The sequence below is a fragment of the Coregonus clupeaformis genome, chromosome 19 (assembly GCF_020615455.1).
Source record: "Coregonus clupeaformis isolate EN_2021a chromosome 19, ASM2061545v1, whole genome shotgun sequence".
Lineage (NCBI taxonomy): Eukaryota > Metazoa > Chordata > Actinopteri > Salmoniformes > Salmonidae > Coregonus > Coregonus clupeaformis.
In genome coordinates, this window is record NC_059210.1 from 43,752,520 (window position 1) to 43,779,474 (window position 26,955).

Below are 26,955 nucleotides of genomic sequence, written 5' to 3' on the forward strand. Positions count from 1 at the left end.
GGCTCGGGGATTAGAACCAGCAACCTTTCGGTTACTGGCAGAATGCTCTTACCCACTAAGCTACCTGCCACCCTATATATGTCACAGCTAATGTTTCACAATACATATTAATACATTACTATCTCAAAGACTTAATCTGCAAAAATTACAAGTTAATCATTGGGTGATGGTGATTTCAGAACCAAAGTGGCTGGACAAAAAACATATGCTACATTGCCCCGTTGATCGTGGTAGTGGGGTGGTAGATGCCTAGTCTCCCTTATGGCTCAGGTCAGGTGCATACATAGTACATACACCATAGATATACAGAATTTACACACACTCGCACACACACACACACAAACAGAGAGAGAAGTCAGCTTCGACAGATCCAGCTCAGAGAGTCCCAGCTCTCCATCAGCAGCCGATTTTAATTTAGAATGGAAAATGAATGTGTTTATGCAACAAATGTTAATGCATCGAATCGTATCCAGCGAACCGAATTGCGTCGATTCATTCTCTAATCAAGCCGAATCGCACCGAATCATTTCAAACTAAAACGTAGCGTTCCTGTATCGTATCGGAGCCGATGTATCTAGCTAGATACGTATCGATTTGTCTTGAAACTGAAAGATTCACATCCCTAGAATATGCAGAAGACTTAAAAATTAGGTTCACAAACAATTAGAGTACATTTTAGTTCTGTGAACACACTCACACTCTATGTAGATGTTGTTATCTAATTGTATTAATACACTCTGATATAAATTATTAATTTGATTTAGCATCATGAGATTTAGAGCATTAAGACTCTAGTTTTGTATGTTTGTCACATGTAGTATGCAGTATTTGAATAGCAACTAAGATAAGAGCATCTATAAATGCTCAGACTGCAATAACATTCAAAAGAAAAGTTTACTTTTTTTTAATCAACACTTATTTTATTTCAGGTAAAGGAATGGCTGTGTCTGACCTGCCAGATGCAGAGAGCACTTGGAGGAATGGAACCCCCAGGACCTCCCATGATGAAACCCCAACCCTTGCCCACCATAGTCTCTACACCTGTTGCACCTCAAAAGGAGAATGTCACACCTGCTGCATCTCAAAAGCCGTACCCAGCTCCAGCTAAATCCCAGAAGGAGGAGATCCCAGTACCTGTGGCTGCCCAAAATGAGATCACTCCACCCACTGTACCTCAGGAGACACCAATTCCCATTGGAACCCCAGCACCAACTGCAGTCCAAAATAAGGAGACCCCAGAACCAGGATCCATACAAAATAAACAGGCTCCATCTGCTGTGGCTGCGAAGGAGAACCAGGAATCTATAATTGTTCCGAAACCAGTGGACCAACCAATTCCAGCCAGACCCAAACCAAGTGGAGCTGCTACACCTGCACAGCAACCAGAAAAGCAAACTCCTCCACTGCAACAGCCTGCTACAAAGCCACCACCACAAGTACAAACCCAGCCAGCTCCAAAGCCAGACCCCAAAACTGCTCACCTAAAGCAGGAGCCTGGAAAGCTTCCACAACAGCTTCCAAAAGGAGGGACCTCTCCTGCCAAAGCTGTACCGGAACCACATGCCCAGCCCACCAAGCAGTCAGGGGGCTTCTTTGGCTTTGGTGGTGCTAAATCTCAGCCAAAGCCTGAAGAATCAGTGTCTGGGAAGATGTTTGGCTTTGGCTCCTCTATCTTCAGCTCTGCATCTACTTTGATCACCTCAGCTGTTGAGGACAAACCACTCACCCCACCGCCAGCTTCCCCCAAGGTGTCTGCAGCAGCCCAGGCCTCTCCCAAGATGCCCCCTGCAAAGGAGACCAAACCACCTGCTGCTCAGAAAGCAGAGGAGAAGAAAGCAGAGCAACTCCAGCAGGCCAAGGTCCCCCCGTCAGTACAGGCCAAAGTGGACAAGCCCCAATCCGAGCCTTCAAAGGGAGCGGCATCCTCCCAACCAGCTCCCAAAGCAGGTCAGTCCACCTGTCCACTCTGCAAGGTGGAACTCAACAAGGGATCCAAGGACCCTCCCAACTACAACACCTGCACTGAATGCAAGAACACTGTCTGCAATCTCTGTGGATTCAACCCCATGCCAAACGTTACTGAGGTAATACATTACAGTTCTGTGAATTAATTTCAACATAATACAATGTAAATTGTAGCAGCCTAATTATTAATTGGTTTAGTTACACAAAATAATACACTTGTATTCAACTATAACTATAGTATTCAAGCAAGATACTTAGAGTAATGACTGGGCATGTTGTATGCAGACTGTATATTCACATGGAAATATTCAGCAATATATTTATGAAGATTCCTTGAAATTATTTTTCCAGCTATCATACCAACAGGTAACCGGGGTATACAGTATGTATATAACACAACATTGCTCTTTCAGGTGAAGAAGTGGCTGTGTCTGAACTGCCAGATGCAGAGAGCTCTTGGAGGAATGGAACCCCCAGGACCCCCCATGATTCATCAGTCTCCCAAGAAAGTGTCTGCACCTCAAACGGTCGCTGTCACACCCAGTGCAGCCCAAAAGGATATTGCAACACCTGCTGCATCTGCGAAGAAAGACAGTCAAACCCCAGGCTCCCCTCAAAGGAAACCAATTCCCCCTGCAGCTGAAGTATCAAACGCTGAAGCTGCTAAAGCAGCAGGCACTCAAAAACTGGAAAGCCCAGTGTCTGCTCAGAACACTCCACTAGAGAATCGGAGAACATCAGAACCACCGAAACCACCACAGCATCCCAGCCCTGGGCGTAGGCAGAGTAGTGCCATCCCAGCCTCACAGCAACCCCCCAAGCAGGAGTCAGGAGGCTTATTTGGCTTTGGTGGTCCTAAATCTCAGTCTATCCCCTCAAAGACTGAAGAGTCAGTGTCAGGGAAGATGTTTGGTTTTGGCTCCTCCATCTTCAGCTCTGCCTCCACTTTGATTACGTCAGCTGTTCAGGAGGAGCCCCGCATCACACCGCCAGCTTCCCCCAAGGTGTCTGCACCTGTTGCACCACAAAAGAAGGAGACTCCCACACCAGCTGGTCCCCAAAAAGTGGCCCCTACTACAGCCTCAGCCAAAAAGGAAACCGTGACCCCTGCTTCAGTGAAAGAGAAGAACACCCCAGATCCAGGCTCGCCACAGAATAAGCAGGTTTCTCTGGCAGTGGCTTCACAGCAGGACCAGAGGCCAGTAGACAAACCACCTCCAACACTTGTCCAACAACCTCCACAACAGAAGACTCCACAACAACAAGGACAGCTTCATCAGCCTTCAGCAGGTGCACCGAAATCAGAGCCTGATATATCAATAGTTGAAGCTGCTAAAGCAGAAGACACTCAAAAACATCCAAGCCAAGGGCCTGCTCAGAAGGCACCACAGGGGAACCGGAGAACATCAGAACCTCCAAAACCACCACAGCAGCCTAGCCCTGGGCGTAGGCAGAGTAGTGCCATCCCAGCCTCACAGCAACCCCCCAAGCAGGAGTCAGGAGGCTTATTTGGCTTTGGTGGTCCTAAATCTCAGTCTATCCCCTCAAAGACTGAAGAGTCAGTGTCAGGGAAGATGTTTGGCTTTGGCTCCTCCATCTTCAGCTCTGCCTCCACTTTGATCACCTCAGCTGTTCAGGACGAACCACTCACCCCACCGCCAGCTTCCCCCAAGGTGTCTGCAGCAGCCCATGCCTCTCCCAAGATGCCCCCTGCAAAGGAGACCAAACCACCTACTGCTCAGAAAGCAGAGGAGAAGAAAGCAGAGCAACCCCAGCAGGCCAAGGTCCCCCCATCAGTACAGGCCAAAGTGGACAACCCCCCATCAGAGTCTCAAAAAAGAGCAGCATCTTCCCAACTAGCTCCCAAAGCAGGCCAGTCCACCTGTCCACTCTGCCAGGTGGACCTTAACATGGACTCCAAGGACCCTCCCAACTTCAACACCTGCACCGAATGCAAGAACACTGTCTGCAACCGCTGTGGATTTAACCCTATGCCACATGTTACAGAGGTAAGTGAAAATGCAATTATTATAGGACGCAAGTAATAATTTCTGTAATTCTTTGCTTAAATATTTTCAGATATATACATTGATCATACGGTCTGTCATTTTCCGTTGTATTATTATAGTTGACATTGTTTTTTTAAATTCTACTTTAACTTTTTTTCAGGTGAAGGAATGGCTGTGTCTGAACTGCCAGATGCAGAGAGCACTTGGAGGAATGGAACCCCCAGGACCTCCCATGATGAAACCCCAACCCTCGCCCAGCAAGGTTTCTACACCTGTTGCACCTCAAAAGGAGTCTCCTGCATCTGCTGCATTTCAAAAGGAAAAGGAGACTACCATACATGCTGCAGCCCAGAAGAAGGACATCGCCACACTCCAAAAAGAGGACACAACTACACTTTCTGCACCACAAAAGGAGGCTCCATTGCCAGCCTCATCCAAAATGTCACCACAAAAGAAAAAGTATCCTACACCACCAGGTGTGTCCCTAGCGAATGAGGTCCCAACCCCAGCTTTACCTGTCAATAAGGTTTCTGCCCCTGCCCTTATCAAGGATGCACCAACTCCTGCTTCTCCTCTCACCAAGGAGGCGCCAACTCCTGCCTCAGATCTCACAAAAAAGGAACTAACTCCTGCCTCAGCTCTCGATAAGGAGGAACCAACTCCTGCCTCCTCTCTCATCAAGGAGGCACGAACTCCTGCCTCAGCTCTCAACAAGGAGGAACCAACTCCTGCCTCCCCTCTCATCAAGGAGGCACCAACTCCTGCCTCAGCTCTCAACAAGGAGGAACCAACTCCTGCGTCACCTCTCACCAAGGAGGCACCAGCCCCAGCCTCACCCCAAAAGAAGAAGGAACCTATACTGCCAGGGTCACTAGACAGAAAGGTGGCCCGAAAACCAGATTCAACCCCAAATAAAGATGCTGTACCATCAGGTTTACCTCTGAAGAAGGAAGCCACACCTTTGGGAGCAGTAGAAACTAAAGAAGTCCAAGCTACAGCTGCAATACAGAGCAAAGATGCCCACATTCCAGGTTCACCCAAAACAAAAGTGACTCCAACAGTTGACACCCCACTTAAAAAAGAGGCTTCATCTACTGAGATCTCAATTGACAACCAGAAACTTGACAACCAGAAACCTGCAATTGTACAAAAGTCGGTGAAGCAACCAGCCACACCTACAACCAAGCAGAACGAGCCAGTTCAACCTTTACAGCAGCCAGAAAATCAAATGCCTGCGCGGGAACAGCCGGCTACACAGCCCCTGACACAAGTACAGCCTCAGGAAACTCCAAAGCCGGACCCTAAATTCACTCTCCCAAAGCAGGATCCTGGGAAACCAGCCAATCCAGCACCTGCTCAGAAGTCATCACAGAACCCAAGAACATCAGAACTTCAGACACCACCACAGCAGCCCAGACTTCCCGGGCGGAGGCAGAGTAGTGCCATCTTAGCCACACAGCAACCCCCCAAGCAGGACTCAGGAGGCTTATTTGGCTTTGGTGGTCCCAAATCTCAGTCTACCCCCTCAAAACCTGAAGAGTCAGTGTCTGGGAAGATGTTTGGCTTTGGCTCCTCCATCTTCAGCTCTGCATCCACTTTGATCACCTCAACTGTTCAGGACGAGCCCCGCACCACACTGCCAGCTTCCCCCAAGGTGTCTGCAGCGGCCCAGGCCTCTCCCAAGATGCTGCCTGCAAAGGAGACCAAACCACCTGCTGCTCAGAATGCAGAAAAGAAAGCAGAGCAACCCCAGCAGGCCAAGGTCCCCCCATTAGTACAGGCCAAAGTGGACAAGCCCCAATCCGAGCCTCCAAAGGGAGCGGCATCCTCCCAACCAGCTCCCAAAGCAGGCCAGTCCACCTGTCCACTCTGCAAGGTGGAACTCAATAAGGGATCCAAGGACCCTCCCAACTACAACACCTGTACCGAATGCAAGAACACTGTCTGCAATCTCTGTGGATTCAACCCCATGCCAAACGTTACTGAGGTAATACATTACAGTTCTGTGAATTAATTTCAACATAATACAATGTCAATTTGCCTGTGCTATTTTTGTAGCAGCCTAATTATTAATTGCTTTAGTTACACAAAATGTTACATTTGTATTCAACTGTAACTATAGTATTCAAGCAAGATACTTAGAGTAATGACTGGGCATGTTGTATGCAGACTGTATATTCACATGGAAATATTCAGCAATATATTTATGAAGATTCCTTGAAATGATTTTTCCAGCTATCATACCAACAGGTAACCGGGGTATACAGTATGTATCTAACACAACATTGCTCTTTCAGGTGAAGAAGTGGCTGTGTCTGAACTGCCAGATGCAGAGAGCTCTTGGAGGAATGGAACCCCCAGGACCCCCCATGATTCATCAGTCTCCCAAGAAAGTGTCTGCACCTCAAACGGTCGCTGTCACACCCAGTGCAGCCCAAAAGGATATTGCAACACCTGCTGCATCTGCGAAGAAAGACAGTCAAACCCCAGGCTCCCCTCAAAGGAAACCAATTCCCCCTGCAGCTGAAGTATCAAACGCTGAAGCTGCTAAAGCAGCAGGCACTCAAAAACTGGAAAGCCCAGTGTCTGCTCAGAACACTCCACTAGAGAATCGGAGAACATCAGAACCACCGAAACCACCACAGCATCCCAGCCCTGGGCGTAGGCAGAGTAGTGCCATCCCAGCCTCACAGCAACCCCCCAAGCAGGAGTCAGGAGGCTTATTTGGCTTTGGTGGTCCTAAATCTCAGTCTACCCCCACAAAGCCTGAAAAGTCCATTTCTGGGAAGATGTTTGGCTTTGGCTCCTCCATTTTTAGCTCTGCCTCCACTTTGATTACGTCAGCTGTTCAGGAGGAGCCCCGCATCACACCGCCAGCTTCCCCCAAGGTGTCTGCACCTGTTGCACCTCAAAAGAAGGAGACTCCCACACCAGCTGGTCCCCAAAAAGTGGCCCCTAGTACAGCCTCAGCCAAAAAGGAAACCGTGACCCCTGCTTCAGTGAAAGAGAAGAACACCCCAGAACCAGGCTCGCCACAGAATAAGCAGGTTTCTCTGGCAGTGGCTTCACAGCAGGACCAGAAGCCAGAAGACAAACCACCTCCAACACTTGTCCAACAACCTCCACAACAGAAGACTCCACAACAACAAGGACAGCCTCAGCAGCCCTCAGCAGGTGCACCGAAATCAGAGCCTGATATATCAATAGTTGAAGCTGCTAAAGCAGAAGACACTCAAAAACATCCAAGCCAAGGGCCTGCTCAGAAGGCACCACAGGGGAACCGGAGAACATCAGAACCTCCAAAACCACCACAGCAGCCTAGCCCTGGGCGTAGGCAGAGTAGTGCCATCCCAGCCTCACAGCAACCCCCCAAGCAGGAGTCAGGAGGCTTATTTGGCTTTGGTGGTCCTAAATCTCAGTCTATCCCCTCAAAGTCTGAAGAGTCAGTTTCAGGGAAGATGTTTGGCTTTGGCTCCTCCATCTTCAGCTCTGCCTCCACTTTGATCACCTCAGCTGTTCAGGACGAACCACTCACCCCACCGCCAGCTTCCCCCAAGGTGTCTGCAGCAGCCCATGCCTCTCCCAAGATGCCCCCTGCAAAGGAGACCAAACCACCTGCTGCTCAGAAAGCAGAGGATAAGAAAGCAGAGCAACCCCAGCAGGTCAAGGTCTCCCCATTAGTACAGGCCAAAGTGGACAAACCCCCATCAGAGCCTCAAAAAAGAGCAGCATCTTCCCAACCAGCTCCCAAAGCAGGCCAGTCCACCTGTCCACTCTGCCAGGTGGACCTTAACATGGACTCCAAGGACCCTCCCAACTTCAACACCTGCACCGAATGCAAGAACACTGTCTGCAACCGCTGTGGATTTAACCATATGCCACATGTTACAGAGGTAAGTTAAAATGCAATTATAATAGGAAGCAAGTAATAATTTATGTAATTCTTTGCTTAAATATTTTTAGATATATGCATTGATCATACGGTCTGTCATTTTCAATTTTTTTATTATAGTTGACATTGTTTTTCAAAATTCTACTTTAACTTTTTTTCAGGTGAAGGAATGGCTGTGTCTGAACTGCCAGATGCAGAGAGCACTTGGAGGAATGGAACCCCCAGGACCTCCCATGATGAAACCCCAACCCTCGCCCAGCAAGGTTTCTACACCTGTTGCACCTCAAAAGGAGTCTCCTGCATCTGCTGCATTTCAAAAGGAAAAGGAGACTACCATACATGCTGCAGCCCAGAAGAAGGACATTGCCACACTCCAAAAAGAGGAGACAACTACACTTTCTGCACCACAAAAGGAGGCTCCATTGCCATCCTCATCCAAAATGTCACCACAAAAGAAAAAGTATCCTACACCACCAGGTGTGTCCCTAGCGAATGAGTTCCCAACCCCAGCTTTACCTGTCAATAAGGTTTCTGCCTCTGCCCTTATCAAGGATGCACCAACTCCTGCTACTCCGCTCACCAAGGAGGCACCAACTCCTGCCTCAGATTTCACCAAAGAGGAACTAACTCGTGCCTCAGCTCTCGATAAGGAGGACCCAACTACTGCCTCCCCTCTCATTAAGGAGGCACAAACTCCTGCCTCAGCTCTCACTAAGGAGGAACCAACTACTGCCTCCCCTCTCATCAAGGAGGCACCAACTCCTGCCTCAGCTCTCGCTAAGGAGGAACCAACTCCTGCCTCCTCTCTCACCAAGGAGGCACTAACTCCTGCCTCAGCTCTCACCAAGGAGGAACCAACTACTGCCTCCCCTATCATCAAAGAGGCACCGACTCCTGACTTAGCTCTCAACAAGGAGGAACCAACTCCTGCCTCCCCTCTCATCAAGGAGGCACCAACTCCTCCTTCAGATCTCACCAAGGAGGAACCAACTACTGCCTCCCCTATCATCAAGGAGGCACTAACTCTTGCCTCAGCTCTCAACAAGGAGGAACCAACTCCTGCGTCCCCTCTCATCAAGGAGGCACCAACTCCTGTCTTACCACTCTCCAAGGAGGCACCAGCCCCAGCCTCACCCCAAAAGAAGAATGAACCTATACTGCCAGGGTCACTAGACAGAAAGGTGGCCCCAAAACCAGAATCAACCCAAAATAAAGAGGCTGTACCATCAGGTTTACCTCTGAAGAAGGAAGCCCCACCTTTGGGAGCAGTAGAAACTAAAGAAGTCCAAGCTACAGCTGCAATACAGAGCAAAGATGCCCACATTCCAGGTTCACCCAAAACAAAAGTGACTCCAACAGTTGACACCCCACTTAAAAAAGAGGCTTCATCTACTGAGATCTCAATTGACAACCAGAAACTTGACAACCAGAAACCTGCAATTGTACAAAAGTCGGTGAAGCAACCAGCCACACCTACAACCAAGCAGAACGAGCCAGTTCAACCTTTACAGCAGCCAGAAAATCAAATGCCTGCGCGGGAACAGCCGGCTACACAGCCCCTGACACAAGTACAGCCTCAGGAAACTCTAAAGCCGGACCCTAAATTCACTCTCCCAAAGCAGGATCCTACAACACCAGCCAATCCAGCACCTGCTCAGAAGTCATCACAGAACCCAAGAACATCAGAACTTCAGACACCACCACAGCAGCCCAGACTTCCCGGGCGGAGGCAGAGTAGTGCCATCTTAGCCACACAGCAACCCCCCAAGCAGGACTCAGGAGGCTTATTTGGCTTTGGTGGTCCCAAATCTCAGTCTACCCCCTCAAAACCTGAAGAGTCAGTATCTGGGAAGATGTTTGGCTTTGGTTCCTCCATCTTCAGCTCTGCATCCACTTTGATCACCTCAACTGTTCAGGATGAGCCCCGCACCACACCGCCAGCTTCCCCCAAGGTGTCTGCACTTGCCCAGACGTCTCCCAAGATGTCCCCTGCAAAAGAGACCAAACCGCCTGCTGCTCAAAAAGCAGAGAAGAAAGCAGAGCAACTCCAGCATGCCAAGGTCCCCCCATCAGTACAGGCCAAAGTGGACAAATCCCCATCAGAGCCTCCACAGGTAGTAGCATCCTCCCAACCAGCTCCCAAAGCAGGCCAGTCCACCTGTCCACTCTGCAAGGTCAGACTCAACAAGGGCTTTAAGGACCCTCCCAACTACAACACCTGCACGGAATGCAAGAACACAGTCTGCAACCTTTGTGGATTCAACCCTATGCCAGATGAAACAGAGGTAAGTAAAGAGTCTGTTTCATCAAAGTAATTAGGCTACTCTAAAATAACTGTTGTGCTTTATTTTAGAACAATTAGTTAAGGATACCCACTATACATAGGCAATGTCTATAGTTGCCGGTCATGTCTTTCATGGGAGGTGTAAGATAGGATAACAAGATGCTTTGAGTGAGATCTTTTTATTAATCATTTTCTGATATTGTCTAATATTGGTTTATGATCTTCCTGGAAACAAATTGTAATCTGGCAGCATTGACTACCAATATCTTTGGACTTCATGGTATAGTTTCTGCTCTGACATGCATTGTCAACTGTGGGACCTTATATAGACAGGTGTTTCTTTCTAAATGTCTGAACAATTGAATTGGCCACAGGTGGACTCCAATCAAGTATTGACATCTCAAGGATGATCAAAGAAAATTGGATGCACCTGAGCTCAATTTGGAGAATCATGGCAAAGGGGTGTGAATACTTACAGTACCAGTCAAAAGTTTGGACACACCAACTCATTCAAGAGTTTTTCTTTAGTTTTACTATTTTCTACATTGTATAATAATAGTGATGACATCAAAACTATGAAATAACACATATGGAATCATGTAGTAACCAAAAAAGTGTTAAACAAATCAAAATATATTTTATATTCTTCAAAGTAGCCATCCTTTGCCTTGATGACAGCTTTGCACACTCTTGGCATTCTCTCAACCAGCTTCACCTGGAATTATTTTCCAACGGTCTTGAAGGAGTTCCCACATATGCTGAGCACTTGTTGGCTGCTTTTCCTTCACTCTGCCGTCCAACTCATCCCAAACCATCTCAATTGGGTTGAGGTCGGGGGATTGTGGAGGCCAGGTCATCTGATGCAGCACTCCATCACTCTCCTTGGTCAAATAGCCCTTACATAGCCTGGAGGTGTGTTTTGGGTCATTGTCCTGTGAAAAACAAATGATAGTCCCACTAAGCGCAAACCAGATGGGATGGCGTATCGCTGCAGAATGCTGTGGTAGCCATGCTGGTTAAGTGTGCCTTGAATTCTATATAAATCACAGACAGTGTCACCAGCAAAGCACCCCCACACCATCACACCTCCTCCTCCATGCTTCACGGTGGGAACCACACATGCGGAGATCATCCGTTCACCTACTCTGCGTCTCACAAAGACACAGCGGTTGGAACCAAAAATCGTACATTTGGACTCATCAGACCAAAGGACAGATTTCCACCGGTCTAATGTCCATTGCTCGTGTTTCTTGGCCCAAGCAAGTCTCTTCTTATTATTGGTGTCCTTTTAGTAATGGTTTATTTGCAGCAATTCGACCATGAAGGCCTGATTCACACAGTCTCCTCTGAACAGTTGATGTTGAGATGTGTCTGTTAATTGAACTCTGTGAAGCATTTATCTGAGGTGCAGTTAACACTAAATAACCTATCCTCTGCAGCAGAGGTAACTGTAGGTCTTCCTTTCCTGTGGCGTTCCTCATGAGAGCCAGTTTCATCATAGTCACAAAAACCATCAAGCGCTGCACTTGAAGAAACTTTCAAAGTTCTTGAAATTTTCCGGATTGATTGACCTCCATGTCTTAAAGTAATGAAGGACTGTGATTTCTCTTTGCTTATTTGAGCTGTTCTTGCCATAATATGGACTTGGTCTTTTACCGAATAGGGCTATCTTCTGTATACCATGTCACAACACAACTGATTGGCTCAAACAAATTAAGAAGGAAATAAATTCCACAAATTAACTTTTAACAAGGCACACCTGTTAATTGAAATGCATTCCAGGTGACTACCTCATGAAGCTGGTTGAGAGAATGCCAAGAGTGTTCAAAGCTGTCATCAAGGCAAAGGGTGGTGACTTTAAAGAATCTAAAATATATTTTGATTTGTTTAACACTTTTTTGCTTACTACAAGATTCATATGTGTTATTTAATTGTTTTGATGTCTTCACTATTATTCTGCAATGTGGAAAATAGTAAAAATAAAGAAAAACCCTGGAATGAGTAGGTGTGTCCAAACGTTTCACTTGTACTGTATGTAAATTAGATATTTCTGTATTTCATTTTCAATACATTTGCAAAGATTTCTAAAAACATGTTTTCACTTTGTCATTATGGGGTGTTGTGTGGAGATTGGTGGGGAAAAAATAATTTTAATGCATTTTGAATTCAGGCTGAAACACAACAAAATGTGTAATAAGTCAAGGGGTATGAAGACTTTCTGAAGGCACTGTCTGTCCTATTAAAATTAGGTTCACAAACCATGAGAGGAGAAACATTTAAGATTGTAGGTCTATATTCACACACTCTTTAGATGTTATCTAATTTTAGATTTTGTAGAATTGTATTAATACAGCCTGATATAAAGTATTATTTTCATTTAGCATCTTCAGATTTAGAGCATTATGATGGTAGTTTTGGTATGTTTTTCACATGTGGTATGCAATATTTAAATAGCAACTAATATAAGAGCATCTGCTGGTGCTCAGACTGCAATAATATTCTACAAAATTGTTTTATTTTACAATTTATTCCAATACTGTTATTTTTTCAGGTAAAGGAATGGCTGTGTCTGACCTGCCAGATGCAGAGAGCACTTGGAGGAATGGAGCCCCCAGGACCTCCCATGATGAAACCCCAACCCTTGCCCACCATAGTCTCTACACCTGTTGCACCTCAAAAGGAGAATGTCACACCTGCTGCATCTCAAAAGCCGTACCCAGCTCCAGCTAAATCCCAGAAGGAGGAGATCCCAGTACCTGTGGCTGCCCAAAATGAGATCACTCCACCCACTGTACCTCAGGAGACACCAATTCCCACTGGAACCCCAGCACCAACTGCAGTCCAAAATAAGGAGACCCCAGAACCAGGATCCATACAAAATAAACAGGCTCCATCTGCTGTGGCTGCGAAGGAGAACCAGGAATCTATAATTGTTCCGAAACCAGTGGACTTACCAATTCCAGCCAGACCCAAACCAAGTGGAGCTGCTACACCTGCACAGCAACCAGAAAAGCAAACTCCTCCACTGCAACAGCCTGCTACAAAGCAACCACCACAAGTACAACCCCAGCCAGCTCCAAAGCCAGACCCCAAAACTGCTCCCCTAATGGAGCCAATGACTCCTTCTTCAGAGAAAGAGAAGAAGACCCCAGTACCAGGGTCACCACAGAAGGAGGTATCTCCAGCAGTGGCTTTACAGCAGGACCATAAGCCAGTGGACAAACCGACTCCAACACTTGTCCAACAACCTCCACAACTGAAGAGTTCACAACAACATGGACAGCCTCCGCAGCCCTCAGCAGAGGCACCAAAATCAGAGCCTGATATATCAATAGTTGAAGCTTCTAAATCAGCAGACACTCAAAAACCGGCAAGCCGAATGCCTCCTCAGACGGCACCACAGGGGAACCGGAGAACATCAGAACCTCATAAACCACCACAGCAGCCTAGCCTTGGGCGTAGGCAGAGTAGTGCCATCCCAGCCTCACAGCAACCCCTCAAACAGGAATCAGGAGGCTTATTTGGCTTTGGAGGTCCCAAATCTCAGTCTGCCTCCTCAAAGCCTGAAGAGTCAGTGTCTGGGAAGATGTTTGGTTTTGGCTCATCCATCTTCAGCTCTGCCTCCACTTTGATAACCTCAGTTGTTCAGGATGAGCACCGCACAACACCACCAGCTTCCCCCAAGATGTCTGCACTGGCCCAGACCTCTCCCAAGATGCCCCCTGCAAACGAGACCAAACCACCTGCTGCTCAGAAAGCAGAGGAGAAGAAAGCAGAGCAACTCCAGCAGGCCAAGGTCCCCCCATTAGTACAGGCCAAAGTGGACAAGCCCCAATCCGAGCCTCCAAAGGGAGCAGCATCCTCCCAACCAGCTCCCAATGCAGGCCAGTCCACCTGTCCACTCTGTAAGGCGGAACTCAACAAGGGCTCCAAGGACCCTCCCAACTACAACACCTGCACTGAATGCAAGAACACTGTCTGCAACCTCTGTGGATTTAACCCCATGCCACATGAAACAGTATGTAAAGAGTATATGTTTCCTCAAAGTAATTAGGCTACTCTAACATAACTGATGTGCTTTATTTTAGAACAATTGGTTAAGGACACTAACTATACAAAGACAATATTTATGATCGCCAGTCATGTCTTTCATGGGAGGTGTAAGATAGGATAACAAGATGCTTTGATGGAGTTATTTGTATTAATATAGGCTTTTCAAAAAAATTGTCTAATATTGGTTCCTGATCTTCCTGGAAACCAATTGTAATCTGACAGCATTGTCTTTGAGTATCTTGGCAAGGTTTTGATATTCATGTTCATCTGATAATGATCACATTTAACATGTTGTACGTTGCATTACTTTTGTCTGAAGGGGTTTGGAGTACATAGTGCCTCCCAATATTCTACAGAATATGCTAGGGATGTAACGATTCACCGATATGCATCGGTCCCCGATTCAAAGTTGAAGATGCAAGTGCTTCAGTCCACGGACCCCAAACCAATCCAAATGTAGCCTGCATCGGTCAAAAAATAGATTATAAAGTTACGAATTGCCGGTTCACAAGCATTTCTTGCTCATATTAAATGTTTTCTACCGTCCGAAAATATCTATTATCTTGTGACAACTGATGCGTCCTCTCTTCTTCAGTGTCGAACTACATATAACTGTGTTGACAGTCATTGGTCTACAAGTCATTTTGCATGCCGAACAACCCCATGCAATATCAGTAGCCTATTCAAACTGCACACTCTATCCAGCTTCGTGCACTGACCAGCACGAGGTAGGCAGTCTGTTCCTGATCTTGCACATATGCGCGGCACCTTCAGCATTCAAATGCTAAAATGGCTTGCGTAATGTTAAGCTTCATTAGTTGAGTGACAACCTATGTAATTTGCTAGGTTATTATCTATGTGCTGTTGAAAATTGTGTTTTACCAGAATAAAAGTAAGCTACAGGAGACACAACTCTTATCTGGCTATACCTGCTGAACGGGGCTTAGAATGGATTTGATTTTGATTGTTCAGTTTCCGCACCAGCAATAGTTTTGGTAGTTTTGCTTTAAACAATCAGTTTGGTCATTTTTAGATATACATGGTAAAGTTCATAATTTCATAACGAGGACACCAATCACATTTGCGAGGCATGGCCGAAGTGCGAGGAGAAGCTCACTCAGTAAACACTTCCAAACGGGGTAATCCAAAGTTGTGCTATATATTAAATGGCTATGTCACAGCTAATGTTTCATTTTAAATATTAATACATTACTAGCTCAAACACTTAATCTGCAAAAATTACAAGTTAATCGGTGGGTGATGGTGATTTCAGAACCAAATTGGGTGGACAGAAAACATATGCTACATTGCCCCGCTGATAGTTTTAGTGGGGTGGTAGATGCCTAGTCTCCCTAATGGCTCAGGTCAGGTGCATACATAGTACATACACCATAGATATACAGAATTTACACACACTCGCGCGCACACACACACAGAAAGAAGTCAGCTTCGACAGATCCAGCTCAGAGACTCCCAGCTGTCCATCAGCAGCCAATTTTAATTTAGAATGGAAAATGAATGTGTTTATGCAACAAATGTTAATGCATCGAATCATATCCAGCGAACCGAATTGCTTTGATTCGTTCTTTAATCAAACCGAATCGCACCGAATCGTTTCAAACTAAAACGTATCGTTCCTGTATCTTATCGGAGCCCATGTATCTAGCTAGATATGTATCGAATCGTCTTGAAAGGTAAAGATGCACATCCCTAGAATATGCACCAGACTTTAAAATTAGGTTCACAAACAATGAGAGGAAAAACAATGAGGATTTTAGGTCTATGAACACACTCACACTCTGTAGATGTTGTTATCTAATTTTAGATCTTGAGGAATTGTATTAATACGCTCTGATATAAATTATTCATTTTATTTAACATCTTCAGATTTAGAGCATTAAGACATTTGTTTTGTCACGTGTAGTATGCATTATTTAAATATCAACTAAAATAAGAGTATCTGTAAGTGCTCAGACTACAATAACATTCTAAAATATTCTTTACAAATTATTTTTATCAACGCTGTTATTTTATTTCAGGTAAAGGAATGGCTGTGTCTGACCTGCCAGATGCAGAGAGCACTTGGAGGAATGGAACCCCCAGGACCTCCCATGATGAAACCCCAACCCTTGCCCAGCATAGTCTCTACACCTGTTGCACCTCAAAAGGAGAATGTCACACCTGCTGCATCTCAAAAGCCGTACCCAGCTCCAGCTAAACCCCAGAAGGAGGAGATCCCAGTACCTGTGGCTGCCCAAAAAGAGAACACACCCACTGTACATCAGGAGACACCATTTCCCGCTGGAAACCCAGAATCAACTGCAGTCAAAAAGGAGGAGACCCCAGCACTAGGATCCACACAAAATAAACAGGCTCCACCTGCTGTGGCTGCGAAGGAGAGTGAAGAACCTATAATTGTTCAGAAACCAGTGGACCAACCAATTCCAGCCAGACCCAAAACCAGTGGAGCCGCTACACCTGCACAGCAACCAGAAAAGCAAACTCCTTCACTGCAACAGCCTGCTACAAAGCCACCACCACAAGTACAAACCCAGCCAGCTCCAAAGCCAGACTCCAAAACCGCTCCCCTAATGGAGCCAATGACTCCTTCTTCAGAGAAAGAGAAGAAGACCCCAACTCCAGGGTCACCACAGAAGGAGGTATCTCCAGCAGTGGCTTCACAGCAGGACCAAACACAAGTGGACAAACCAACTCCAACCCCTGTCCAACAACCTCCACACCAGAAGACTCCACAACAACAAGAGCAACCTCCTCAGCCCCTAACAGTGGCACCGAAAGCAGAGGCCGGGAAGCCTCAACAACAGCTTCCAAAAGGTGGACCACCACCACCACCACAGGCCCAGCCCTCCAAGCAGGAGTCAGGAGGCTTCTTTGGATTTGGTGGTGCTAAATCTCAGCCTGCTCAGTCAAAGCCTGAAGACTCAGTGTCTGGGAAGATGCTTGGATTTGGCTCCTCCATCTTCAGCTCTGCATCCACTTTGATCACCTCAGCTGTTCAAGATGAGCACCGCACCAGACCTCCAGCTTCCCCCAAGGTGTCTGCAACTGTTGCGCCTCAACAGATGGAGAATCCCAGACCAGCTGGGCCCCAACAAGTGGCCCCTACAACAACCTCACCCAAAAAGGAGTCAATGACTCGTGCTTTAGTGAAAGAGACCCCAGCACCAGGCTCGTCACAGAAGAAGGAGGTATCCTCGACAGTGGTTTGCCAGCAGGACCATAAGCCAGTGGACAAACCGACTCCAACACTTGTCCAACAACCTCCACAACAGAAGACTCCACAACAACAAGGACAGCCTAAGCAGCCCTCAGCAGAGGCACCAAAATCAGAGCCTGACATATCAATAGTTGAAGCTGCTAAAGCAGCAGACACTCAAAAACTGGCAAGCCCAGTGCCTGCTCAGAAGGCTCCACTGGAAAACCGGAGAACATCAGAACCTCATAAACCACCACAGCAGCCTAGCCCTGGGCGTAGGCAGAGTAGTGCCATCCCAGCCACACAGCAACCCCCTGAGGAGTCAGGAGGCTTATTTGGCTTTGGAGGTCCCAAATCTCAGTCTGCCTCCTCAAAGCCTGAAGAGTCAGTGTCTGGGAAGATGTTTGGCTTTTTCAGCTCTGCCTCCACTTTGATAACCTCAGTTGTTCAGGATGATCCCCGCACCACACCGCCAGCTTCCCCCAAGATGTCTGCACTGGCCCAGACATCTCCCAAGATGCCCCCTGCAAAAACGAGACCAAACCACCTGCTGCTCAGAAAGCAGAGGAGAAGAAAGCAGAGCAACTCCAGCAGGCCAAGGTCCCCCCATCAGTACAGGCCAAAGTGGACAAGCCCCAATCCGAGCCTCCAAAGGGAGCAGCATCCTCCCAACCAGCTCCCAAAGCAGGCCAGTCCACCTGTCCACTCTGTAAGGTGGAACTCAACAAGGGCTCCAAGGACCCTCCCAACTACAACACCTGCACTGAATGCAAGAACGCTGTCTGCAACCTCTGTGGATTTAACCCCATGCCACAGGAAACAGTAAGTAAAGAGTATATGTTTCATGAAAGTAATTAGGCTACTCTAACATAACTGTTGTACTTTATTTTAGAACAATTGGTTAAGGATACTAACTATACCTACACAATGTTTATAGTCGGCAGTCACGTCTTTCATGGGAAGTGCAAGATAGGATAAGAAGATTATTTTGATGAAGTTATTTGTATTAATATAGGCTTTTCTAAACAATTGTCTAATATTTGTTCATGATCTTTCTGGAAACCAATTGTAATCTGACACCATTGTCCTTGAGTATCTTGGCAAGGTTTTGACATTCATGTTCATCTGATACTGATCACATTTAACATACTGTACGTTGCATTACTTTTGTCTGAAGGGGTTTGGAGTACATAGTGCCTCCCAATATTCTACAGAATATGCTAGGGATGTAATGATTCACCGATATGCATCGGTCCCCGATTCAAAGTTGAAGATGCAAGTGCTTCAGTCCACGGACCCCAAACCAATCCAAATGTAGCATGCATCGGTCAAAAAATAGATTATAAAGTTACGAATTGCCGATTCACAAGCATTTCTTGCTCATATTACATTTTTTCTACCGTCTGAAAATATCTATTATCTTGTGACAACTGATGTGTCCTCTCTTCTTCAGTGTTGAACTACATGTAACTGTGTTGACAGTCATTGATCTACGTCATTTTGCATGCCCAACAACCCCATGCAATATCAGTAGCCTATTCAAGCTGCACACTCTAACCAGCTTCGTGCACCGACCAGCACGAGGTAGGCAGCCTGTTCCTGATCTTGCACATATGCGTGGCAACTTCAGTATTCAAATGCTAAAATGGCTTGCGTAATGTTAAGCTTCATTAGTTGAGTGACAACCTATGTAATTTGCTAGGTTATTATCTATGTGCTGTTGAAAATGGTGTTTTACCAGAATAAAAGTAAGCTACAGGAGACACAACTCTTATCTGGCTATACCTGCTGAACAGGGCTTAGAATGGATTTGATTTTGATTGTTCAATTTCCCCACCAGCAATAGTTTTGGTAGTTTTGCTTTAAACAATCAGTATGGTAATTTTTAGATATACATGGTAAAGTTCATAATTTCATAACGAGGACACCAATCACATTTAATAATAATATTCCATTTAGCAGACGCTTTTATCCAAAGCGACTTACAGTCATGCTTGCATACATTTTTGTGTATGGGATGGTCCTGTGGATCGAACCCACTACCCTGGCGTTACAAGCGCCGTGCTCTACCAGCTGAGCTACAGAGGACCACATTTGCGCGCACACACACACACACAAACAGAGAGAGAAGTCAGCTTCGACAGATCCAGTTCAGAGAGGCCCAGCTCTCCATCAGCAGCCAATTTTAATTTAGAATGGAAAATGAATGTGTTTATGCAACGAATGTTAACGCATCGAATCGAATCCAGCAAACCGAATTGCGTCGATTCGTTCTCTAATCAAGCCGAATCAAAACCGAATCATTTCAAACTAAAACGTATCATTCCTGTATCGTATCGGAGCCCATGTATCTAGTTCGATACGTATCGAATCGTGTTGAAACTGAAAGATTCACATCCCTAGAATATGCAGCAGACTTAAACATTTGGTTCACAAACAATGAGAGTACATTTTAGTTCTATGAACACACTCACATTCTATGTAGATGTTGTTATCTAATTTTAGATCTTGAGGAATTGTATTAATACTCTGATATACATTATTAATTGTATTTAGCATCTTGAGATTTAGAGCATTAAGACTGTAGTTTTGTATGTTTGTCACATGCAGTATGCAGTATTTATATACAGTGGGGGAAAAAAGTATTTAGTCAGCCACCAATTGTGCAAGTTCTCCCACTTAAAAAGATGAGAGAGGCCTGTAATTTTCACCATAGGTACACGTCAACTATGACAGACAAATTGAGAGAAAAAAATTCCAGAAAATCACATTGTAGGATTTTTAATGAATTTATTTTCAAATTATGGTGGAAAATAAGTATAAGTACACTGTAGCAACTAAGATAAGAGCATCTGTAAGTGCTCAGACTACAATAACATTCTAAAACATATATAGATATATATATTCTTTTTTATCAACACTGTTATTTTTTCAGGTAAAGGAATGGCTGTGTCTGACCTGCCAGATGCAGAGAGCACTTGGAGGAATGGAACCCCCAGGACCTCCCATGATGAAACCCCATCCCTTGCCCACCATAGTCTCTACACCTGTTGCACCTCAAAAGCCGTACCCAGCTCCAGCTAAATCCCAGAAGGAGGAGATCCCAGTACCTGTGGCTGCCCAAAATGAGATCACTCCACCCACTGTACCTCAGGAGACACCAATTCCCACTGGAACCCCAGCACCAACTGCAGTCCAAAATAAGGAGACCCCAGAACCAGGATCCATACAAAATAAACAGGCTCCATCTGCTGTGGCTGCGAAGGAGAACCAGGAATCTATAATTGTTCCGAAACCAGTGGACCAACCAATTCCAGCCAGACCCAAACCCAGTAGAGCTGTTATACCTGCACAGCAGCCAGAAAAGCAAACTCCTTCACTGCAACAACCTGCTACAAAGCAACCACCACAAGTACAAACCCAGCCAGCTCCAAAGCCAGACCCCAAAACTGCTCCCCTCAAGCAGGAGCCTGGAAAGCTTCCACAACAGCTTCCAAAAGGAGTTACCTCTCCTGCCAAAGCTGTACCAGAACCACATGCCCAGCCCACCAAGCAGTCAGGGGGCTTCTTTGGCTTTGGTGGTGCTAAATCTCAGCCAAAGCCTGAAGAATCAGTATCTGGGAAGATGTTTGGCTTTGGCTCCTCTATCTTCAGCTCTGCATCTACTTTGATCACCTCAGCTGTTGAGGACAAACCACTCACCCCACCGCCAGCTTCCCCCAAGGTGTCTGCAGCAGCCCAGGCCTCTCCCAAGATGCCCCCTGCAAAGGAGACCAAACCACCTACTGCTCAGAAAGCAGAGGAGAAGAAAGCAGAGCAACTCCAGCAGGCCAAGGTCCCCCCATCAGTACAGGCCAAAGTGGACAAGCCCCAATCCGAGCCTCCAAAGGGAGCAGCATCCTCCCAACCAGCTCCCATAGCAGGCCAGTCCACCTGTCCACTCTGTAAGGTGGAACTCAACAAGGGATCCAAGGACCCTCCCAACTACAACACCTGCACTGAATGCAAGAACACTGTCTGTAATCTCTGTGGATTTAACCCCATGACACATGAAACAGAGGTAAGACTGCGAAATATGTTCATTACATTTGATTATGTGTGTATTAAACAGACTCTCAGATTTGCTATGCATGTTTAAAAGGACTCTGTCAGAGAAAATACCAAATCCTCTGTGATCCCCAATACTATGTTGAGGAGGTGCAAATTCTCTTGGATTATTCAGAAGATGTTATTCCCATAGGCACGTGGCAGAGGCAATGACTGAAGGTTGATGGCAATTTGCTCACTAACCTGTTGTATTTTCCAGCCTCAGACTAGTTATGTTGCTTGTCTAGAGAAAACAGGTGTTATAGTTTTGAATGGGTTTCAGCTCAAATAAGGTACATTCTTTCCAGTCCAATATTTGATTCACATTTGCAACAGAGGTCTTTTATTGTCTTACATTGAATGCAGATGAGTCAGAGGTTGTAGCACATCATTGTTTGATATTGCTCCCTTTGCTTGTACTGTGATAACACGCTGGGCACAGACGTCAATTCAACATCTATCCCAAGTTGGTTCAAGGTCATTTCATTGAAATGACGTGGAAACAGCGTTGATTCAACCAGTGTGTGCCCAGTGGGAAGTGATTTGAGAGGCTGTAGTCTACTCAATCTCTTGTTTCCTGATACAGTGACTCAGGAACAGTGTAGGTCACTACAAGGCATTTGTGGTGATTTCATCTACTGATGTCTAATAATAACATGCCTGCTCAGACAGCTCACAGCAGGGCTAGGGCTGGCTCTCCGCTCTGTGAAGTCAACCTCCATTATAACAGCCCATAATCCACCCTGTGTTCTCAGTGCTGCTGTGTTTCACTCAATACTTTCTGGTAATGGGAGTCTAAAAGGATCAAGCTACAGGTAACTGCCAAAATAAAGGAAGCACTTGAGTAACTGAGGGATACAAAGTACACAAAAGTATGTGGACATCCCTTAAAAGTAGTGGATTTGGCTATTTCTAATCTCTATAGACAAACTTTGGCAGTAGAATGGCCTTACTGAAGAGCTCAGTGACTTTCAGCGTGGCACCGTCATAGGATGCCACCTTTCCAACAAGTCAGTTCATCAAATTTCTGCCCTGCTAGAGCTGCCCCGGTCAACTGTAAGTGCTGTTACTGTGAAGTGGAAACGTCTAGGAGCAACAACGGCTCAGCCGCAAAGTGGTAGGCCACACAAGTTCACAGAACGGGACTGCCAAGTGCTGTAGTGCGTAGCGAGTAAAAATTGTCTGTCCTTGGTTGCAACACTCACTATTGAGCTCCAAACTGCCTCTGGAAGTAACGTGAGCCCAAGAACTGTTCGTCTGGAGTTTCATGAAATGGGTTTCCATGGCCGAGCAGCCGCACACAAGCCTAAGATCACCATGCGCAATGCCAAGTGTCGGCTGGAGTGGTGTAAAGCTTGCCGTCATTGGACTCTGGAGCAGTGGAAATGCGTTCTCTGGAGTGATGAATCACGCTTCACCATCTGGCAGTCCGACGGACGAATCTGGGTTTGGCGGATGCCAGGAGAACGCTACATGCCCCAATGAATAGTGCCAACTGTAAAGTTTGGTGGAGGAGAAATAATGCTCTGGGGCTGTTTGTCATGGTTCGGGCAAGGCCCCTTAGTTTCAGTGAAGGGAAATCTTTAATATTACAGCATACAATGACATTCTAGACGATTCTGTGCATCCAACTGTTGTGGCAACAGTTTGGAGAAGGCCCTTTCCTGTATCAGCATGACAATGCCCCCGTGCACAATGCGAGGTCCATACTGAAATGGTTTGTCGAGATAGGTGTGGAAGAACTTGACTGGCCTGCACAGAGCCCTGACATCGACCCAATTGAAGACCTTTGGGATGAATTGGAACGCCGACTGCGAGCCAGGCCTAATCGCCCAAAATCAGTGCCCGACCTCACTAATGCTCTTGTGGCTGAATGGAAGCAAGTCCCCGCAGCAATGTTCCAACATCTAGTGGAAAGCCTTCCCAGAAGAGTGGAGGATGTTATAGCAGCAAAGGGGGGACCAACTCCATATTAATGCCCATGATTTTGGAATGAGATGTTTGACGAGCAGGTGTCCACATACTTTTGGTTCCTGAGCTAATTAAGCAATTAACATTCCATCATGCTTAGGGTCATGTATACAAATGCCCAGTTGCCCATTATTTTGTCTACCATGGCTAAAAGAAAGAGATATCAGTGACTTTGAAAGAGGGGTCACAAATGAGCATAGGGGGTTTAAAGTAACTGTCCAGTGTTTCCAGATTTCTATGAAATATGACCTATACTTACTTACAATATGAGCTAAATAGTTTTCCTTCCAAATTTGTTTTATTAAGTATGTTAAAAAACAGCTTTTCTGTGTTGGAATGGTGTGGGCGTACCCCAACAACAGAGTGGTGTGGGAATATACCATTCATAAAAAATATTAATGTGAGTAGACCGCTGACTGGCCAGCTAAACCTGCTCTAGACTGCTGATTGGCCAGCCCATCCTCCTCAGGAGTATGACATCATATTCTATGAAGAAATAGCAAACATTTTTTAAAGTTTAATGTGGGCTAAGTGTTTTTTCTCCAATTAATGCTTTGGCCATAAATACGAGTATAGGATAGTATAGTCAACAACATTATTTCGGTATGAGTTAACAGAATATTAACTTTTAAAAGTGAGATTTTCACTGGACAGTTACTTTAAAATGCTAAGTGATTGGCACCCGTTCCAGCCAATAATAGACCCTCCGGGGCAGAACAGTTTAGAGTTTACAAAATATAGCATTTTTACCTCCTGGACCTTGACATGTTTTGAGAGACTGAGATGGATTGCAAAGCATGAGACCTCTATAGATGAGAGACTGAAATGTGTGGAGAGAGATTGCCTGGAGAGCTGCCCAGATTATGCATTAGAACTGTGCAATGGCTCTATGTAACCTTTATGAATATAATTACTTTTTTGAGGGGCCTCAAACAGTATTAAAACCATACTCTAATGCACTCTGTGTCGGACAGCTGCCTGCCTCTTCCTGGGACATCCCTCTCATGGTAAGGTCTCAGTGGATGTGACATAATGGCTCATGCGAGGAGCGCCTCAACCTTGGCGGTCCAGCAGCAATAAAACTTTATTAAAGTGATTGAGAGTTGTGCAACAGCATTAGTGAGATGGGATCTGCTTCTGTGGCTGGCTGGGGACTTTCCATTCTCCATGAGAGATGGCAGGGCCCTGTAATATGCCAATGAGCAGAGGTGAGCTGGAATAATTCCAACACAACACAGCAGCCTGCAGCAGCACGTTTCCCATGCAGCCATCACTGGCTCTCTGTACTTCAACAGTTCTCTTTTTAAATTATATTGCTCAGAGCCCCACACATGCGTGTTGGCTGCTAATAGTGGTACGTGTGTTGACTTTCTGTCACCAACACACTGACGCGGGCTGGCTAAGGGCTGTAACGTTGGGTGCTGCTCTCACCTCGGTCACCTCTGGGTTAACTAAAGTAGGCTAGTGTTCATTAGGGAACTCCCCATTTCCAGGCAGGTAATGAAGAGTACTTCCATTACAGCTTCCATTACAGTGTTTCTCATTGGTTGTTTATTCTCAGGTGTGTGAGCATGCGATAGCCTATGTGATTGAATGACTGGGTCAAACCCCAACACTTAACATGAGTAAACATGACTAAAGTAATGAGGTATTATTTTTGATTCCTCATATTATATCCATATAATTTCAACAATGATAAACTACTCTCCTCATGAGAGTATAGCACTGCTCTGATGTCAGTGTTCATACTGTGAGCTAGCTAGCCGATTCACCAGGGTTCCAATGTAATAACTTGTCATTTCTCAGGCCTCTCTTAGTCACACAACTGGAGGCCTTTTCTAAAGGTCATCTTTTGATGCTAATGCCTTTATAATGAGATGGTGGGTTATTTGCACTAGCCTCAACAGGCAGGACCAAAATGCCACCAGATTAAACCTGAAAGCAGCTAGCATTTAATGGAAACTCAAAGTTACTGCTGCGTTATTTTTATTTATTTATGTAGCCCATTGAATATTTTTTTACAATGGTTGCATTTTAGATAATAGATAATCATCAATAATTGTCAGTATTTGTTGCAAGTGACGTACTCCATTAGCCACATACAGTATTAGTATTTGTGTGCTAGTTGGTAGCCTGTTCCCTCATGCCCCTGGATGTTGAATCTCACTAACAGGGCTATGATAGTAGACCTCTCTGTTATGTCTGAGCTGTGATGCTGTGGAGATTTACAACAAGGCTCAGCCTAATTCACACGTCATAATGGAGGAATAATGCTTCATCTGATCGACTTTCCTCTTACATAATCGACTTTGCTCCTTGGGTCTTTCATGGAGAGCAGACCATTCAGCTTGAGGTGGCGGTTGGGAGAGGGGATACACGGACAATGCTTACTTAGTACATCATCAACCCACGTCTGTGTAAAGGCAGAGTGGCATAAATTGAAGGACGATGGCTGGGAATTTGTGTAACTGCAGGGGCAGCTGACATCCACATTGTCATACTGCATTGTGCTTTTCATGAGCTTCAGATCTTTCCCTGCTTTATAAATATATATATTTTTTGAATTGACAGAGATGCTGTCAATGCCTTTTTATTCTCTACAGAAGAGTAAAAAGCAGTGGTATGGTTGGAGAGGAGAGGAGAGGGGGAGGCGTGGGAAGTAGAGGGGGCAAACGCCAGCAGCAAGTCTGTCCATTTCCCCTCCTCTCTCTCTTTCTACTCCAGCTGATCTTCTCAAAAGCCTGAGTGGATGTTTTCTGTTATGTAAGACACCGGTGTTCCCTCCCAGCTGTTTTCTATTGGACCACTACTGGCTGCCTAGTTAGAATGTTCCATACAGGGTAATAATGAGCAAAGAAGTATTGCTGGTTAGCAGTCTCATAGTTGCTACAGATGTGCTGGCACCACCAATAGCCTTTGTATAAAAGGACAATACTATGACTTTTTCTTTTCCGAAGGAAAAAGGGACTTCAAAAGATGTAAACAACAACAAAAATATGTCAGTCGTGGTATCGCGAGTCATGGTCCACAGCTACCATCCATGATGAGAAATCACACACCTCATAATCTATAGGCCTAGCTGTAGGCATCAATCATCACACGCACATCCAAGGTTATGAAGCAAAGTTTTTAGCTTTAACTGTGGTACATTTTCTGTACTCTCTGCTAGGCCTGTGTAAATGTTGAAATGTGCTCCTCTGTAGGCCCTGCCCTGGCCCAGGCTGTTGCTGCGGTGATAAGGAGAAACCCCTTGGTGCACCGAGTGACGGTGTTAAAAATAGTCCCTCAGAGGCGAGACCAAACACAGCTTACCTACTCCCGCCTCCCTCCCTCCTTTCAACTCTTCTTCACAGGCTGTGTGTTTCACATGGTTCTAGCCAAGCTCTTTTATGTAGGGTTTTAACCATTGCAATTTTTTGCTACGTGTTTGTCTCGAAGATCAAGACTTTTATTTTGACTTCTGAGGCTGTATGTTTCA

At 45.7% G+C, this 26,955-nt stretch overlaps 1 protein-coding gene across 1 annotated transcript in view; it reads left to right on the forward strand.

Moving 5' to 3' along the window:
• Positions 1-26,955, forward strand: part of LOC121531180 — a 132,626-nt gene that overhangs the window by 18,104 nt on the left and 87,567 nt on the right. Inside the window, exons 6-14 of the mRNA XM_045205095.1 lie at positions 930-2,084; positions 2,379-3,974; positions 4,135-5,961; positions 6,272-7,867; positions 8,028-10,151; positions 12,702-14,168; positions 16,243-18,242; positions 18,874-18,886; positions 20,356-21,480. Of these exons, the coding sequence (XP_045061030.1) occupies positions 930-2,084; positions 2,379-3,974; positions 4,135-5,961; positions 6,272-7,867; positions 8,028-10,151; positions 12,702-14,168; positions 16,243-18,242; positions 18,874-18,886; positions 20,356-21,480 (12,903 nt within the window). The remainder of the gene's footprint in view (positions 1-929; positions 2,085-2,378; positions 3,975-4,134; positions 5,962-6,271; positions 7,868-8,027; positions 10,152-12,701; positions 14,169-16,242; positions 18,243-18,873; positions 18,887-20,355; positions 21,481-26,955) is intronic.